The 19704-nt window shown below is 42.0% G+C and overlaps 1 protein-coding gene across 1 annotated transcript in view; it reads right to left on the bottom strand.

Moving 5' to 3' along the window:
* Positions 1 to 3304, bottom strand: part of LOC117516978 (histone deacetylase complex subunit SAP30L) — a 36605-nt gene extending 33301 nt beyond the window's left edge. The window contains exon 1 of the mRNA XM_034177874.1: positions 2451 to 3304. Coding sequence (XP_034033765.1) covers positions 2451 to 2636 — 186 coding nt within the window. The 5' untranslated portion in view covers positions 2637 to 3304. The remainder of the gene's footprint in view (positions 1 to 2450) is intronic.
* Positions 3305 to 19704: the final 16400 nt, after the last annotated feature.

Raw genomic sequence — 19704 nt, 5'->3', positions numbered from 1 at the left:
ATTTTAGGGGGACTGTTCGGTCGGCGACACCAGCCTAATCTGGGGAAGTAACAGTACAGTTTGCATTTTGTCATGATTTATGTCAATCACGTCCAAGATACAGTCAATGACTTGGAAATGTCCATATTAGTATTAATAATCAATTATATATAGTTCACCTAATTAGGCTGTTTTAAAATTTATACATATGATCCCTGAGAACGGAGGGTTGTCACGACACTAGAACACACTAAAAACACTACAAATTTGCAGGAAAATACTTATACCATTTTCAATACCACAGGGAGAAATTTGACAGCATTATTTTAAAGTTGTTTGATGTAGTGCAAAACAAAAATACAGTAACAACTGTAAGGTATGAAAGATTGTGATATATTTATATGCAGTTGTGGTCAGAATTACCAGCACCCTTATTTTTAAAAGGACACATTTTAAAATAAATGCAAAGTAACTGAACAGAAATTAACCAAACACTTTGAAATACATTAAAAATACAATGTATGCTGGGCACAGTTATTGGCATCCACTATCTATATGCTATATCTATATGCAGAGACACTTTTGTATGAGTTGCAATGATGAATCATTGACCAATCAACAACTATTTTCCTAAATCAAATAACAGTTTCTAGTCTTTTTAACCCAAATTCATTTAGACAGATGATTTTATTCACAGGGCCGCCCTGTGCCTAATATTCACTGCTATTCACAGGCACATGGAAGAGCTCTCAGAGCATGACAAATCTGAGTCATACACTCAGTTCTTAACCAAGCTTGTTTAACATGGAAAGCAACTGTGTGCAGTGTTTATTAAAAAAAAACAGCAGCAAACAGGAAAGTGTCAGATGCTGCACTACAGTATGAAGAAAGTTTGCATATAGTTATTTATGGTTCAGATATAAGTGTGGAGGGGACAGGAGTGAGCAGTTCAAATCAAAGCTTTCATATAACAAGTTTATTAATATCAGACTATTTTTGAGGGTACGGTGCATCCAGAAAGTATTCACAGCACTTCACTTTTTCCACATTTTGTTATATTACAGCCTTATTCCAAAATGGATGATGTTCAAACCTACATATAAAAGGTCCCACAGTTGACAGTGCATATCAGAACACAAACCAAGCATGACGTCAAAGGAATTATCTGTGGAGCTCAGAGACAGGATTGTCTTGAGGCACAAAGCTGGAGAAGGGTACAGAAACACTTCTGCTGTTTTAAAGGTCCCAAATGAGCACAGTGGCCTCCATCATCCGTAAATGGAAGAGGTATGGATCCACAAAGACTCTTCCTAGAGCTGGTCGCCCATCTAACCTGAGCCATTTGTGGAGAAGGGCTTTAGTCAGGGAGGTGACCATGAACCTGACTGTCACTGTCAAGAGCTCCAGCATTCCTCGGTGGAGAGAATAGAGCCTTCCAGAAGGACAATCATATCTACAGCAATCCACCAATCAGGCCTGTATGGTTTACTAGTCAGACACCTTAGTAAAAGGCACATGGCAGCCCACCTGGAGTTTGCCAAAAGGCACCTGAAGGCCTCAGACCATGAGAAACAAGACTCTCTGGTCTAATGAGACAAAGATTGAACTCTTCATTGTGAATGCCAGGCATATTTGGAGGACACCAGGCACCATACCTACACTGAAGCATGGTAGTGGCAGCATCATTCTGTGGGGATGTTTTTCAGCAGCAGCAACTGGGAGACTAGTCAGGATTGAGGGACAGTTGAATGCAAATCTGGTATAGGGGTCATCTCAATACGACACCTGCGAATTTCAGCTTGTTAAATGTGAATATTTTGTGGTAAATTTTATTGGCTGCTTTAATCCGATCTGGCAGTAAACTAAATTGCTTTGGGCTGTGGACAAAATGAGACATTTGTAATAATCATCTATTGATGGGCTTCATCTCAATTTTATAATGTTTTGTGGGCCGAACTACACAAATTACATCATGAAAATAATTCTTAGTTGCAGCTCTATAGATCAACAGAAATAACCTGCACGACAGACAGCAGAACAGAGTGAAACAAAATGAAAGGGGTTTAGAACTTTTTAAAACAACAGTGGAATTTAAAATATATGGCTGGGTATAATGCAAATTCCAAACTGCCTCCTTCATAACACCAAAAATTGTGTACTTGGATGATATATATATATATACATACATATATATATAAAGATTAAGATGTCATATTTCAGCCTTGGAAACTTTTGGTCTAACACGGTCTAATCGTTCTGAACGATTAATCGCAGTAGGAAAGAACAGTTAACAGCCCCAGAATGTGCTCGTTTATCCACATCAGCTCAACTCAAACAGCTAGCGTGCTAGCATTAGCCAACAGCTGATCTCTGAGCAAACTTTTAACCATCATGTAGCTCTCACAGTCAATGAATGGGGGACTGATGCAAGCTACAGCCGACATTAAGGAGACTACAAAAACCGCACTTACGCTCTTGTCGATGTCTAGTTTGAGCTTCTTCTGCGATATGCTCTTCTGGATTCTCTTGCTGAAGGAGGCGTTCCCGGCGGAGCGGCCGCAGCGCTCCCCGTCCTCGATCAGACAGCAGCTCTGTCCGTAAAACGGCGGAGCCGGGGGCCCGTCGTGGCTGTCCTCCTCTGTGCTGAACCCATTCATTCTGCACTCTCAGCAGGCTCCGCACAACAGATCCAGCGGCCCAAAGTCAGCACACGCAGCCAGCGTTTGGTGCAGCGCTCCTCTTAACGCGGTGCCCTTTTGTGACAGACAACCCGGTAGCTAACTCGGGCTAAGTGGCAACTTCGTCAGGTAACAGTCGCTGTGGATTTTTTTTCCTTTTTAATCCGTGTTTTATCGTATTCTAACCAAGCGAAGTGACCTCCCGTCAGAGTGACATTTCTGCGCACCTTAGTCAAACTCACGACACTAAATTAGCATCCGCTAACGTTAGCAGGAGCCAGTGCTAGCAGGACTGCAAAGTGACTCCCGCTAACGAAAAAAACAGACCACTAACAGCCCGTCAGTACCTCCGACGACTGCAGTCTCATCTAAATCCGAGGCAAAACGCCACAACCGGCTTCAATGAATCAAACGGCTTCGCAGAAATGAAAGCTTTTTTCCCGACTGCGCCTCCACAATCGCGGTACTCTTTCCGAACAGTTCGTACAATGAACATGCTCAGTCTCTGCAGCGGAAGTGTCGATCCTGAAACGTGATTGGCTAATTTTGTTCAACGGCGGTCCCAAAGTGCTCATACTGAATTTCTATTGGCTTTGACAAACGTCAATCATGTACCACTACGGCTTCTTCCTGGATTAGTCAGCGTCGTTTTATGCCGTGAGCAGGAGTGAAACGAGGTTTCGCTGAGTTTAAAGCTTTTTTTTTTAAACACCTGCAATCCTGTTTGTATTAGATTTGATAATCATCGGATTTCAGATTTTTTTTTTTTTTTTTGCCGTGCTCACACAAATGAAGCTCTCGAGAAAGTTGTTCGCTCTACATGTCTCAACTTGGACGTTTATAATTTATTGTGACCAACCCCTTCGCAGTAATCTGAAAGGCAGAGGTGGGCGATACCGGGAATTTTGGTATTGATCCGATACCAAGTAAATACAGGCCTAGTATCGCCGATATCGATACTGATACTTTTTCATATTTAAGCTATATAGATCCAAAAGATCCAAAAGACCTAGGATAGAATTTCGCAGAACAATGTACGTGGCAACAATATACTTTATTTTCACAATCAACATTTACAAAATATATATATATATAAATAATCACTCAACACAGCTTAAAAAAATCTGAGGTAGAGGGCTGACAAACCACCATTAACAATGTTGGTGTAGTCCACTGATGGCCACAGGCGCACATCGTCCTCAAAATTGATTAGATTGCTGTACGGATCGATCTCCCCACAGTCCGCGATCTTTTCACGATATCTAGCCTTATCATTGCTACTTAATTCGCAATAAATCTTAGAAAAATTACACGCGTCCGCCATTGAGCCGTGTCGCAATGCAATTGTATACATCAAAGATGGCGGACACAAGCGGATCGCGGAGGATCATGGGAAATGTGACATCAGTTGCAATTGAGCTATACAAGGGTGCGCTGCTCCGTGTAGTGTGACACAGCGCAGCACTGCTCTTACAGAGAGTAGACTTTGATGAATCTGCGTGCGCAGCAGTCAGTGTGTGCAGGAGAGAAAAAAGCTTGAATATCGATCTTTTTACACAAGGATCATTCAATATCAATATCAGCGTTGGTATCGATATTAGGATCGATATGCCCACCTCTACTGAAAGGCCCTTTACACTCAGCATTATTTTGCAATTTTAATGAGGACTATATAGTCTTAGAAATAAAAGCTCAAATTTCTATGCCTTTTTGATGATATTTTTTCTCACAGGGACCACCCTGGAATATGTTTTATGCTTTCTTGTATTATCCTCTGCATTTTTTCCCCTCAGACAGGTTTTCGAACACAGTTATTGTGGTATTTTCATATACCCCAAGCAGAGTTTGGGTGGCTGGTGAGACTCCATTGACCGGTGTAACAGTATACCCCCCAGATATCTTACCCCCCACCCAGGATATCTTCCCATCCCCTGCATAGCAAGTCTGCTGCAGTATTATCACACATGGACAGATGTTCTGTCATATTTCAGGCTGTCAATCAGATCCATATATTTGTAGAGTATATTTGGAAGGGGGATTTAAAGATCCTTCAGGATTGGAAACATTACTATTGTAGATAACTATAGATACATACAGAAAGAATGCCAATATTGTTCACTGTCAATCAAACTGTGCTTTATCTGGAACCATAAAACAAACATGAAATTTAGAGTTTAAAGGTTGCTCTATCCTGATTGGACCTTATCAAGGTTTGGGTAAGCTTTAATTAGCATTGCCCTGTAGGAATGTTGCCTTTCAGGGGGTGGGGTGGGGGGAGATATGCTGTAACACCGGAGTTGCCCCCCACAAAGTCATTATTGTGATTACATAATCACGTCTAATGTGCATATGGCGGGAAGCTGAATGGCATCTGTTCTGTTGAAGGTTCAGTTATTTTGTCAATTTTAGATTAGACAGAACTTTTTTTAATTCTTTGGGAAGACTCCCTCAGGGAAATTGAGGTTCCAGTAGCATTGTACAAGCACAAAGGGTAAGAAGCACACAAAGTATCAAAAGTAAAACAATTTGCAAATATAGATACCAGAAATACTGTTCGCCAGGTTTACTGGCTGCTACTGTTCCTCTCCTTCCCATCCTCTGTCTTCCTGTTACTTCCTCCCACCCCCCTCCGAGTGAAGAGTTGTACGGTCTGATGGCCTGAAGATCAAAGGAGTTTTTCAGTCTGTTGGTCCTGCACTTGGGAAGGAGCAGTCTGTGGCTGAAGAAGCTCCTCTGGTTGCTGATGATGGTGTACAGAGGGTGACTGGCATCGTCCATAATGTCCAGCAGTTGGTCCAGTGTTCTTTTCTCTGCCACCATCACCAGAGAGTCCAGCTTCATGTCAACCACAAAGCCAGCCCGCCTGGTGAGTTTGTCCAGGGTGGATGTGTCCTTCTTGGATGTGCTGCCCACCACCCCCAGCATACCACGGAGTAAAAGAGGGCGCTGTTCTACCACACGCTGGTAGAATATCACAGTAGTTTTCTGAAGATGTTAAACGACCACAGCGTGCCTGTCCCTTCCTGCACAGGTGGTCGGTTTGGGTTGTCTAGTCCAATTTCCTGTCCAGCCACAGCCCAAAGTACCTGTAGGAATGCACAGCCTGTGCTGCACAGGTGGAGACAAGCATAGCGGTGTCTTCTCTACACAGCAGTGAATACCTCCATAAAAAGAGAAAAACAAAGATTAACCACATCAACTGTACATTGACAGAAACAACCAAACAAAGAAAGAAAAAAGGACGAAGGTATGTATGTACGTATGACAAAATACTGTATATACTGGCCAGGGGCTATTCCTCTGAAAGTATTAATGAGGCCTACACTACTGCACTCTCTACATCACACTCTAAAGAAGAGTGTTTTCAGTTTCATTTATTACGACTTATGCTCCTAAGGTCTGTAAATGGACTGCATTTATATAGCGCTTTTCCATCTGCATCAGATGCTCAAAGTGTTTTACAGTAATGTCTCACATTCACCCCGATGTGAGGGTGCTGCCATACAAGGTACTCACTACATACCGGGAGCAACTAGGGGATTAAGGACCTTGTCCAAGGGCCCTTAGTGATTTTCCAGTCAGGCTGGGATTTGAACCAAGGATCCTCTGGTCTCAAGCCTAAGGCTTTAACCACTAGACCAGGGGTAGGCAACCTGTTCCAGAAAGAGCCATGAGGGTGCAGGTTTTCTTTGCAGCCACTGACTCCACCAGGTGATTTCACTGATTAACTGATTCCATCTGCTCAAAGTGATATCAATCAGTAAAATCACCTGGTGGAGTCAGTGGCTGCAAAGAAAACCTGCACCCTCATAGCTCTTTCTGGAACAGGTTGCCTACCCCTGCACTAGACCATCACTATTTGTCTGTGAGGACTAAAAGCCTTTTTTGAAAATGTGAGGGACAGATTCATTTTGATGAAAAGAACCTTCTCTGCATTATGAGCTCTTTTTTTTATCTGCAATGTCAGACAGAGCTAAACAGTTTTTCATGCTCCACACTATTTAACTTTTAATTAAATACAAACCGGTAACATACACAAATACAAATCATAAATATCCCCCCCCCCCAAAAAAAAAAAAAACATGGAACATGAAAATTCAGTAAGGTATATCTTATAATATTATATTCCAATTCTAAGGTTGAACTATGCTAGTACATAAAGGTATATCTATTTGTCTAAAAAGGAAGAGTAAAATAGAAGAGTAGAAAAGACTAGAGTCAGTAGAAAAGACTAGAGTAGAGTCACTTAGGTGGCTGGTCTTGAGAACCACCGAGTGTGTGTGCGCGCGCACGCACACACACACACACACACACACACACACACACGCGCGCACTGTTGTGTGGCATCTCTGTGACGGAATAATTTCCCTCGCATTCAGACAGAATGCGAGGGGAGGTGGTGGCGTAACAGCCTGCATGTTGGACTAGGACGCCAGCAACTTGGGTTTGCTTCCCGATCGCAGCCACGCTCCTGACTGGCACTCTTAACATCAGTGCTGGGGAGGAGTGAGAGACACGTGCCGTGGGCCCTTCTGGAAATAAGTCCTTCATTGAGACTTTCGTTGGTTATCCACATTAAATAAGAACCTAAACCTCAATCACCTGTTCCCTGTGGTAAATGAGACATTAATGAGGCGCAGTGACTCTTAACTTCTGGCCCAAATTGCGGCTTGTGGAGGCGAGCGGAGGTTCTCTACAGTGCTCCACGGACATTCCACAAGCAGATTACACACCTGTTGCAGGCGCCATTGGCTTGAACAGCCACACCAACCAAGGGCTGAAACTCACTAACCTGATGGACAATCTCCGCCACTGAAACCCTTATCTGAGTTCTGACAGACAAACTGGCGCAAAGTGCCAAAGTCACGGAGGAACTTTTTTCAGCCACACGAGGAATTAAAGTATTTTCAGATGTTTTCCAAACTCAGGAGACTTTGTGTGGATTATTTTTCTTAAACTCCTATGATGATGAATTCCACTGAAGCAAACAGGTAAGACTTTATTTACTGTATGTGTGAATTTACTCCGCAGTATGGACAGCAGGTTTGAGCCAATTAATTGACAGCACTGACAGACATATTTGACTTATGAGTCAATTAGATGAAAGCCTGTAATAATCCATAAATTAGCCGCATCATTGTTAAAGCCGCAGTGTTCAAAACGTATGAAAAAAGTAGCTATTTATAGTCCGAAATTTCGGAGCGTGTGTGAAAATCCCACATTGAGAGGTGACATCATGCTGCTGTTGTAAAGGCATATTGGGTCGGAGTATCGGAGACATTTTATGATTACGAGTAAATGAATACGGGATCGGGCCGATACTGGTATCGGCATCGGTGCATCCCTAGTCCTAATCTCTCTAATAGGGTGGGTAGGGCAAGTATTCAAATGGCTCCAAGTCAGACCCTCTTGGCACCTCTGAGAAATGGCAATTATGCTCAATGGAATAATACTCAAATCTTGTGATTTTAAACATTCTAGATATGGTAAAAAAAAAAAGTTATCCGGTGAGAGGTTTTATTACATGTAACACTAAAAATATGATCTACATACTAAAATGTCCTTATGATATGGTGTATGTAGGTAAAGCCACAGAGCAGAGGATCATTGAACATAAAAGTTCCATCAGACTTGCTGATCCTAATTATCCAGTTGCCAGTCATTTTAATAACTCATCATCATCATCCAAAATCTTCACTCCGTTTTCAGGGAATAGAGCATGTACAGTTGTCAAGGGGTGGAGATATTAAAAGATTGTCAAAAAGAGCTCTTTTAGATACATACATTAGACTCTCTACACCCTAAGGGGTTAAATGTTGATTTTGACACGAGCGTTACTGTTGTATGGCTGGGGGGGCCTGGCTGCCTTTTTGTTTCTGTCTTTTGGTTTTCCTCCCAGGTGGCTTGCATTTGGGACTGAGTGGCTGTGTTGCTGAGGTTATCAGGACCTCACCCTGATCACCTGTGGCTCGTCAGGACTCACAGCTGAGGTGCATCTATATGGATTGGAACATGGTGGCATTTAAGACTGGAGTATACAGTGTGTATTTGCCAGAGACTCGACCTTGTGACCAGACGGGTGAGATCGTCGTCTCGGGAGCCATCTCATCATCAGTGGATGCAGAGAACGTCCAGGGTTTGATGCACGGTCTGTGAAAGAGGAGGGGGTGAGGTCTCACGCTCGTCAGCACACTTCCTGAGGTACGTTAGATTTTGTGACTAACATTTATACAGTCAGTAAATGTGGTGTCCCTCACACCTTATTATATTGAGCTGTACGTTAGTCATGTATCGGCTTCCACTGCAGTGGAGTTTTGTGAACAGGGTGTTCTATGCCTGCAGGGTGGGAAGCTGATTTGCAATTAAGCCAGGAAGTGTTTGCTGTTTATGTACACCTTTGAGTGTTCTCTCTGTGTGTAGAGTGTGGACTCACATAATGGTTCCTTCTTTCACAGACTCGGTTTGTTGCGGCCACCTGGGGGGTGTCGGCGGGGTCCTTGGATCCGAACGGCTTCTGGCTCCGGACCGTTAGCGCTGCTGGGAGCGCACCGTATCACCACCATGCCAGACCGCACACTCTTTTGTTGTTTTGTATCACTGTTATGTATTAAATTCAGTTAGCCTTTGTACCGTGCTCTGCTTATTTCATACTGGGTCCTTCAAACGCTGGTCGGTTCTCCGAGCTGCGTCCGACACATAACAGTTACATTATAATATAGATTTTTACATATTTTTTGAGGTCTTAATTTGATTATAGTTGGATATATTGTATTATATGATGGTTGTCCTGATGTCTCTGCAATTTCTTTACTCGTTTAATATATGCAGTATTTTGTCTTATACATACATGTATGTATAGCGTTTCTTCTTTTTTTCCTTTCTTTGTCTTTTTGCTTGCCTCTACTGGTGGTTGGCTCTCACTGCGGTATTGTATCACTTCCTGTTCCGGAGCACAGCGGTGTTTTGTTGTATCTGTTAGCTGTTTAATCTGCACAGTTAGATTGATCTAGTTATCTAGATAACGATTTGTTTCCCAGTGTAATCTTCACGTGCCTTAACTAAAGCACTCCTTCTGCTGAATCACCTCTAAATTATTTACACATTATTCACTTTGCGTGTTTTTAGGAATCCGCTAGCTTAGCGCAGCTACTAGCTCTTAGCCGATTTAGCATGGCGGCTTCTCCTGTCTCTCCCACACTTTTCTGCTCTGGGTGTGAAATGTTTAGTTATTCCTCGGCCTCCTTTAGCAGTAACGGTACTTGTAATAAGTGTAGCTTATTCGTAGCTTTGGAGGCCAGGCTGGGCGAATTGGAGACTCGGCTCCGCACCGTGGAAAATTCTACAGCTAGCCAGGCCCCTGTAGTCGGTGCGGACCAACGTAGCTTAGCCGCCGTTAGTTACCCTCTGGCAGATCCCGAGCAGCCGGGAAAGCAGGCCGGCTGGGTGACTGTGAGGAGGAAGCGTAGCCCTAAACAGAAGCCCCGTGTACACCGCCAACCCGTTCGCATTTCTAACCGTTTTTCCCCACTCGACGACACACCCGCCAAGGATCAAACTCTGGTTATTGGCGACTCTGTTTTGAGAAATGTGAAGTTAGTGACACCAGCAACCATAGTCAATTGTCTTCCGGGGGCCAGAGCAGGTGACACTAAAGGAAATTTGAAACTGCTGGCTAAGGCTAAGCGTAAATTTGGTAAGATTGTAATTCATGTCGGCAGTAATGACACCCGGTTACGCCAAACGGAGGTCACTAAAATTAACATTGAGTCGGTGTGTAACTTTGCAAAAACAATGTCGGACTCTGTAGTTTTCTCTGGGCCCCTCCCCAATCGGACCGGGAGTGACATGTTTAGCCGCATGTTCTCCTTGAATTGCTGGCTGTCTGAGTGGTGTCCAAAAAATGAGGTGGGCTTCATAGATAATTGGCAAAGCTTCTGGGGAAAACCTGGTCTTGTTAGGAGAGACGGCATCCATCCCACTTTGGATGGAGCAGCTCTCATTTCTAGAAATCTGGCCAATTTTCTTAAATCCTCCAAACCGTGACTATCCAGGGTTGGGACCAGGAAGCAGAGTTGTAGTCTTACACACCTCTCTGCAGCTTCTCTCCCCCTGCCATCCCCTCATTACCCCATCCCCGTAGAGACTGTGTCTGCTCCCAGACCACCAATAACCAGCAAAAATCTATTTAAGCATAAAAATTCAAAAAGAAAAAATAATATGGCACCTTCAACTGCACCACAGACTAAAACAGTTAAATGTGGTCTATTAAACATTAGGTCTCTCTCTTCTAAGTCCCTGTTGGTAAATGATATAATAATTGATCAACATATTGATTTATTCTGCCTTACAGAAACCTGGTTACAGCAGGATGAATATGTTAGTTTAAATGAGTCAACACCCCCGAGTCACACTAACTGTCAGAATGCTCGTAGCACGGGCCGAGGCGGAGGATTAGCAGCAATCTTCCATTCCATCTTATTAATTAATCAAAAACTCAGACAGAGCTTTAATTCATTTGAAAGCTTGACTCTTAGTCTTGTCCATCCAAATTGGAAGTCCCAAAAACCAGTTTTATTTGTTATTATCTATCGTCCACCTGGTCGTTACTGTGAGTTTCTCTGTGAATTTTCAGACCTTTTGTCTGACTTAGTGCTTAGCTCAGATAAGATAATTATAGTGGGCGATTTTAACATCCACACAGATGCTGAGAATGACAGCCTCAACACTGCATTTAATCTATTATTAGACTCTATTGGCTTTGCTCAAAATGTAAATGAGTCCACCCACCACTTTAATCATATCTTAGATCTTGTTCTGACTTATGGTATGGAAATAGAAGACTTAACAGTATTCCCTGAAAACTCCCTTCTGTCTGATCATTTCTTAATAACATTTACATTTACTCTGATGGACTACCCAGCAGTGGGGAATAAGTTTCATTACACTAGAAGTCTTTCAGAAAGCGCTGTAACTAGGTTTAAGGATATGATTCCTTCTTTATATTCTCTAATGCCATATACCAACACAGTGCAGAGTAGCTACCTAAACTCTGTAAGTGAGATAGAGTATCTCGTCAATAGTTTTACATCCTCATTGAAGACAACTTTGGATGCTGTAGCTCCTCTGAAAAAGAGAGCTTTAAATCAGAAGTGCCTGACTCCGTGGTATAACTCACAAACTCGTAGCTTAAAGCAGATAACCCGTAAGTTGGAGAGGAAATGGCGTCTCACTAATTTAGAAGATCTTCACTTAGCCTGGAAAAAGAGTCTGTTGCTCTATAAAAAAGCCCTCCGTAAAGCTAGGACATCTTTCTACTCATCACTAATTTAAGAAAATAAGAACAACCCCAGGTTTCTTTTCAGCACTGTAGCCAGGCTGACAAAGAGTCAGAGCTCTATTGAGCTGAGTATTCCATTAACTTTAACTAGTAATGACTTCATGACTTTCTTTGCTAACAAAATTTTAACTATTAGTGAAAAAATTACTCATAACCATCCCAAAGACGTATCGTTATCTTTGGCTGCTTTCAGTGATGCCGGTATTTGATTAGACTCTTTCTCTCCGATTGTTCTGAGTTATTTTCATTAGTTACTTCATCCAAACCATCAACATGTCTATTAGACCCCATTCCTACCAGGCTGCTCAAGGAAGCCCTACCATTATTTAATGCTTCGATCTTAAATATGATCAATCTATCTTTGTTAGTTGGCTATGTACCACAGGCTTTTAAGGTGGCAGTAATTAAACCATTACTTAAAAAGCCATCACTTGACCCAGCTATCTTAGCTAATTATAGGCCAATCTCCAACCTTCCTTTTCTCTCAAAAATTCTTGAAAGGGTAGTTGTAAAACAGCTAACTGATCATCTGCAGAGGAATGGTCTATTTGAAGAGTTTCAGTCAGGTTTTAGAATTCATCATAGTACAGAAACAGCATTAGTGAAGGTTACAAATGATCTTCTTATGGCCTCGGACAGTGGACTCATCTCTGTGCTTGTTCTGTTAGACCTCAGTGCTGCTTTTGATACTGTTGACCATAAAATTTTATTACAGAGATTAGAGCATGCCATAAGTATTAAAGGCACTGCGCTGCGGTGGTTTGAATCATATTTGTCTAATAGATTACAATTTGTTCATGTAAATGGGGAATCTTCTTCACAGACTAAAGTTAATTATGGAGTTCCACAAGGTTCTGTGCTAGGACCAATTTTATTCACTTTATACATGCTTCCCTTAGGCAGTATTATTAGACGGTATTGCTTAAATTTTCATTGTTACGCAGATGATACCCAGCTTTATCTATCCATGAAGCCAGAGGACACACACCAATTAGCTAAACTGCAGGATTGTCTTACAGACATAAAGACATGGATGACCTCTAATTTCCTGCTTTTAAACTCAGATAAAACTGAAGTTATTGTACTTGGCCCCACAAATCTTAGAAACATGGTGTCTAACCAGATCCTTACTCTGGATGGCATTACCCTGACCTCTAGTAATACTGTGAGAAATCTTGGAGTCATTTTTGATCAGGATATGTCATTCAAAGTGCATATTAAACAAATATGTAGGACTGCTTTTTTGCATTTATGCAATATCTCTAAAATTAGAAAGGTCTTGTCTCAGAGTGATGCTGAAAAACTAATTCATGCATTTATTTCCTCTAGGCTGGACTATTGTAATTCATTATTATCAGGTTGTCCTAAAAGTTCCCTAAAAAGCCTTCGGTTAATTCAAAATGCTGCAGCTAGAGTACTAACAGGGACTAGAAGGAGAGAGCATATCTCACCCATATTGGCCTCTCTTCATTGGCTTCAAGTTAATTCTAGAATAGAATTTAAAATTCTCCTTCTTACTTATAAGGTTTTGAATAATCAGGTCCCATCTTATCTTAGGGACCTCGTAGTACCATATGACCCCAATAGAGCGCTTCGCTCTCAGACTGCAGGCTTACTTGTAGTTCCTAGGGTTTGTAAGAGTAGAATGGGAGGCAGAGCCTTCAGCTTTCAGGCTCCTCTCCTGTGGAACCAGCTCCCAATTCAGATCAGGGAGACAGACACCCTCTCTACTTTTAAGATTAGGCTTAAAACTTTCCTTTTTGCTAAAGCTTATAGTTAGGGCTGGATCAGGTGACCCTGAACCATCCCTTAGTTATGCTGCTATAGACGTAGACTGCTGTGGGGTTCCCATGATGCACTGTTTTTCTCTTTTTGCTCTGTATGCACCACTCTGCATTTAATCATTAGTGATCGATCTCTGCTCCCCTCCACAGCATGTCTTTTTCCTGGTTCTCTCCCTCAGCCCCAACCAGTCCCAGCAGAAGACTGCCCCTCCCTGAGCCTGGTTCTGCTGGAGGTTTCTTCCTGTTAAAAGGGAGTTTTTCCTTCCCACTGTAGCCAAGTGCTTGCTCACAGGGGGTCGTTTTGACTGTTGGGGTTTTACATAATTATTGTATGGCCTTGCCTTACAATATAAAGCGCCTTGGGGCAACTGTTTGTTGTGATTTGGCGCTATATATATAAAAAAAAAATTGAATTGAATTGTTTAGTTGTTTCTGTCACTGTATGGTTGATGTGGTTAATCTTTTTTCTTATGTTACAGCCTTATTCCAAAATGGAGTAAATTCATTTTCTCCCTCAAAATTCTTCTCACAACAGCCACTAATAACATGATTTTTCTTTTTTTTTGTAATTCTGCAAATTACACACACACACACACACACACACACACACAAAAAAAACAACAAAAACAAAAAAGCCCCAGAAGAAATAAATTTTATTAGTAAAGAGAGCAGGTTGCAGCCTCAACTTTATCTAAAGTCTGGGGCCCGTATCCACAAAGCAACTCAAAGCCCTTTCAAAGAGCTCCTAACTTAGCCTAAAATGTCCTGGCAAGGAATCTTAGCCTAACAGAGATTCAACAGGTGTCAGAGCAACTCTAAGCAAGGAGGGGACAGAAACTCTTATCTTTGTGAGGAGGTGGGGTTGACCCCATTGCTGTGTATGATGCAGTCCTCTAAGAGCTGTGATTCGTTGTCACAGAAAGGGGAGGAGAAATAAAAAACATGAATGGACAGTGAAGTCAACAGATCATATAACCTGAACTGCATTAAGACGTGGAATCGTGAAAATAATTTAATTCAGGTTCAGGTGACTTTATTTGTACCCGTAGGTAGATTTGACTTGCAGATAACAGAAAAGGGTGTCCATGATTCAGGCACAATAATAACAATGAAAACACTAACGAAGAACAAAAACAAAATACAAGCATAACACAGACACAATCGGTGGTGGGCACAGCTAACCAAAGCTTCGATAACCATTAGTCAGACAACTGAAAAGTTATTTTATGACGATAAACCGATAAACTGATAAAAAAAAAAAAAAAAACTTTATTACAGATAACGATAACTATTACTATTGATTTGGACACGGCCACATCAGATTACACTGTTGGGTTCTGATAAACCAGTTTCATTTTAAGCGCGGCTGGGGCTGCTGGGTAAATTCAAGGATCACAAATACAAAGAACACACGAAAAATGAATAAATAATAAAAAAAAACAACAAAACACTGTAATCTTTCAAAAACAGTAAAACAGTATTAGAAGTCACAGTTCATCTCTGTATTAGATACACCATCATTTACGAGCTAAAAGTTGCCGCTTTTTCTCCGCCCACACGCTTTGAACCCTGCGGCTTAAAGTAGACCTGCATTGAAATAAATGTGGTCAGACTTCAGAAAGAAATAGCTGATATGTATTTATAAGACCCTTGTGAATGCAGTAAAGTAAATCTGTAAGCCCAAATTTGTAATTCAGCGGAGAAATCTTTGTTTAAAAATGACAAATTTGCAGCTAAAATTTAGCCCTCTGTGAAAACAGTTTGTACAGCTGTATCATTTCCATGACGTCAGGGACAAGACGACGCGCTCCCGCCTTTCAGTCCGATCCGCATTGAAATTGATTTTATTTGTTAGTAATGTTACTTATACACGTCCTGGTTTCAACATCCAAAAGTAAGCTGCAATGAATGTGAGATACAGATCTGTGTGCTCAGATCAGCAACGACATCGACAGCGGGCGCCGTTCTTCCTCTCCCGCTCTCTGTCTCCGCTGCGCTTATTAAGTCTGTGGGCTCGTTAACGAGCTCGTTAACCGGCGATGCGGGCCACTCACACCGCCCGTGTCTGCTTTGCAGCCAGTGTTGTGTCAGATTCAGCGCACAACACCGGCATCACCTCTCTGTCTACTGAATGGAGCTGCAGCACACTTGGCACAAGTCCTGAGATTACGCTCGCTGTTTTAATGCGAAGCAGCCGGTACACCTGTTGCTGCAAGGACAGACTTCTTGCGACAAAATCCACAGCACCGCACGTCTCGGCAATCGGAGCCCCAGAGCTCCATGGACGCTGAGAGAGGTTTATATATTTTTAATGACTGGGATTCTTTGCGGGTCTCACCTCCATATCCCGCGATGGTACCGGAGGCGAAAGACAGTAGATTTTCATTGCGACACCACTCAATCAAACGGGCGTATGAAAAAGTCCCCCAAAATTATTTTCAAGCACAAATAAAAGAAATGTGTACTCACCAAACGTGCCGCAAGACAATATGAAGTTTTTACAAAAGTAGATCCTTCCGTATAAGACAAGAAAAAGGTGCAGATGCAAACTGACGTAAATCCACAAATTACAATTGGCGCAATGCATGCTGGGAGAGAGGGTCTTGTCCGTGACGTCTTGGCAGCGTCCATGATGAGAGGGACAATTTGCGGAGGGCTAAATGTTAGCTGTAAATTTGTCATTTTCAAATGAAGATTTCTCTGTTGAATGACAGATCTGGGCTTGCATATTTACTTTACTACATTCAGAAGGATCTCGTGTAAATGTAAGTCATTTTTTGTTCAAAAAATCTGACTGCATTTTTTTCTCCTTTAAACAATCGAAATACATCCATTAATGCATTGACTGGTAGAATAAAATACACATAGTAAATATAAATTCTTACCTGTTAGTTTCAGTGGGATTCATCTGAATAAATAATCCACATAAAGAATCTTAAAAAAAACAAAAAAAACAAACGGTGTCTAAACAATAAGAAAAGTCCCTCCCTCTGTACACACAGCTGCGCCATGAAAGCTCCTCTCCCCCACCGAGTCTTGGTAATTAAATTACAGCCACAAAGAAATAAAATAATGTTAAAATTAGTCTTGTTTTGTTTGTGTCGAGTGGACGAATCACTGCAATGTCCAAAGTGGACCTGAGCTACACTACCCACAATGCTCCCTGCATCGACTTGCCAATCACGTTTTGCACTTAATGATGACATCAGCAAGCGACAGTCGGCCACACACTCTCACGAGTGCCACTAGCTTAGCTTATAGCAAGCTAAAAGTGGACTAGAGGGAGGTGGTAGCGTAATGGTTTATACATCAGACTGGGACGCCAGCGATGTGGGTTTGCTTCCCGATTGCAGCCGCGCTCCCAACAACAGTGCTGGGGAGGAGTGAGAGACATGTGTCGTGGGCCCTTCTGGAAACAAGTTTCGTACTTTCGTTGGTTACCCACGTTAAATATAATCCTCTTCTTCGACACTCTCGTTTTGACCGAACAACTTTCCACAGTTTCTGGGGATTCTGTGATAGTACGCGCCCTGCGGCCGACGTGCTTGATGAATTCCTGCGCAGAAAGTAGTTCCCAGATAATTGTGATATAATGAGTATATCTCATCTAAATCAATTCTAAAACTTACTAGTAATAAAATCATAAAGATAATAGTTGTAATAAATATTTAAGAAACCTAAAGTTTATGAGCACCTTCACCTGTTATTGCTCAAGCACATTGTAAACATCGACACGATGGAGTTTGATGCAGAAGAGTTCAGAACAATATGATCAGAATGGTTTGATTACCATTTAGTTGCCGATGAGAGACTTGGGTGTTAACTTTGTGTTAAAGTCAGAACAAGAAGCTGCACTGAAAGAGATCTATCTGGGAAGAGACACATTCTGTGTGTTGTTGCTCCAATGAGAGTGGCACGCTGAGCAGCTTGGTGAAAATAGTCCGGCGAACTCAAATCTGTGGGCGAGGTATCCCACAATTCCATAATAGCAGAGCTGTCGGACCAATGAGAGCGGCACTCTGAGCAGGGTGAGGCAGCCAGTCTGCTACAAACACACAACAAACGGAATAAGATGTTTGATTTAGGTTTTACAAACGTTTTTGACCGTTAAACTTCACCAGCAAAAAAAAAAATGTTATCTTAACTTAATTTATCGGAAGATAACTGGTCCGTTGATTATTTTAAAGTAGACATGCATTGAAATAAATGCAGTCAGATCTTTGGACCAAAAAATGACTTATATTTACACATAAGATCCTTCTGAATGTAGTAAAGTAAATCTGCAAGCCCAGATCTGTCATTCAACAGAGAAGTCTTCATTTGAAAATGACAACTTTACAGATAACATTTAGCCCTCCGCAAATTGTCCCTCTCATCATGGACGCTGCCGAGACGTCAGGGACAAGACCCTCTCCCAGCATGCATTGCGCACGCCAACTGTAATTTGTGGATTTACGTCAGTTTGCGTCTGCACCTTTTTCTTGTCTTATATGGAAGGATCTACTTTTTAAAACTTCATATTGTCTTGCAGTACACTTGGTGAGTACACATTTCTTATAGTTGTGCTTGAAAATTCTTTTTGTGGACTTTTTCATACGCCCGTTTGATTGAGTGGTGTCGCATTGAAAATCTACTGTCTTTCATCTCCGGTGTACCATCGCGAGCTACGGAGGCGAGACCCACAAAGAATTCAAGTCATTAAAAATATATAAATCTCTCAGCAGCCACGAAGCTCTGCGGCTCCGATTACCGAAACGTGCGGCGCTGCGGATTTTGCAGCAAGAAGTCTGTCCTTACGAGCAACAGGTGTCACCGCGCGCACTACATTAAAACGGCAAGCGTAGTCTCTGGACCTGTGCCAAGTTGGCTGCAACTCCATTCAGTAGACAGAGAGGTGGTGCTGGCTGCACAGCAGACACGGGGGTGTGAGTGCCGTGGCGGAATTTAACGTTTGCATGCACTCGGTAAGCGTATTGGGGGCAGTGAGAGCGAGGCGTCGGGGAATAATGTCGCCCGCTGTCGATGCCGCCGCTGATGTGATCCCCGGATCTGAGCAAGCAGATCTGTATCTCACATTCATTGCAGCTTACTTTTGGATGTTGAAACCAGGATGTGTATAACAGTAACATTACTAAGAGATAAAATCAATTTCAATGCGGGATCGGACTGAAGGCGGCGTCGTCTTGTCACCGATGTCATGGAAATGATCCGGAAGTACAAACTGTTTTCACAGAGGGCTAAATGTTAGCTGCAAATTTGTCATTTTTAAACAGATATTTCTCCGCTGAATTACAAATTTGGGCTTACAGATTTACTTTACTGCATTCACAAGGGTCTTATAAATACATATCAGCTATTTCTTTTCTGAAATCTGACCACATTTATTTCAGTGCAGGTCTCCTTTAAAACTTATCTGAAAAGCTAATCCGATAGCAAAGACATTAGCTTCGGTAATTATCTGCGGTCGGATTAGGTGAACTGTGCCCACCACTGGTCACAAGCTTACTAAACAACTAAGAACAAGCGTTAGGAGAAACCTAAAAGACAGCCAGCATAAAAATTGATGTGCAAAAGGCAAATAAATAAATATATAAATATGTGCAAACCCTGCTAAGATTTGTTCAAATGCACAATTGCCGCTGGAACAAAACTACTTCTGTAGCCTTTTGTCCTCCACCTTGGGACTTTGAATCTACAGGAGCTGAAATTAGTTAGCCAGAGGGTGAGAGTCATCAACTGTGATGCAGCTGGCTATCCGCTGTAATTGTTTGGTGTATAGGGACTCTAAACTCAGCTGCAACTCACCAATCAGCCAACTGGATCATTTAATAATCTGACCCAGTCTGTTCCTGTCCTTCAGTGTCAGGCTGCCAAACCATACCGCCAAATAAAAAGATAAAAGAGATTCAATAAAAGTATGATAAAA

Source organism: Thalassophryne amazonica, chromosome 9 (genome assembly GCF_902500255.1).
Source record: "Thalassophryne amazonica chromosome 9, fThaAma1.1, whole genome shotgun sequence".
NCBI lineage: Eukaryota > Metazoa > Chordata > Actinopteri > Batrachoidiformes > Batrachoididae > Thalassophryne > Thalassophryne amazonica.
The sequence above is the reverse complement of the archived record's forward strand: the minus strand, read 5'-3'. Positions and strand labels throughout refer to the sequence as shown.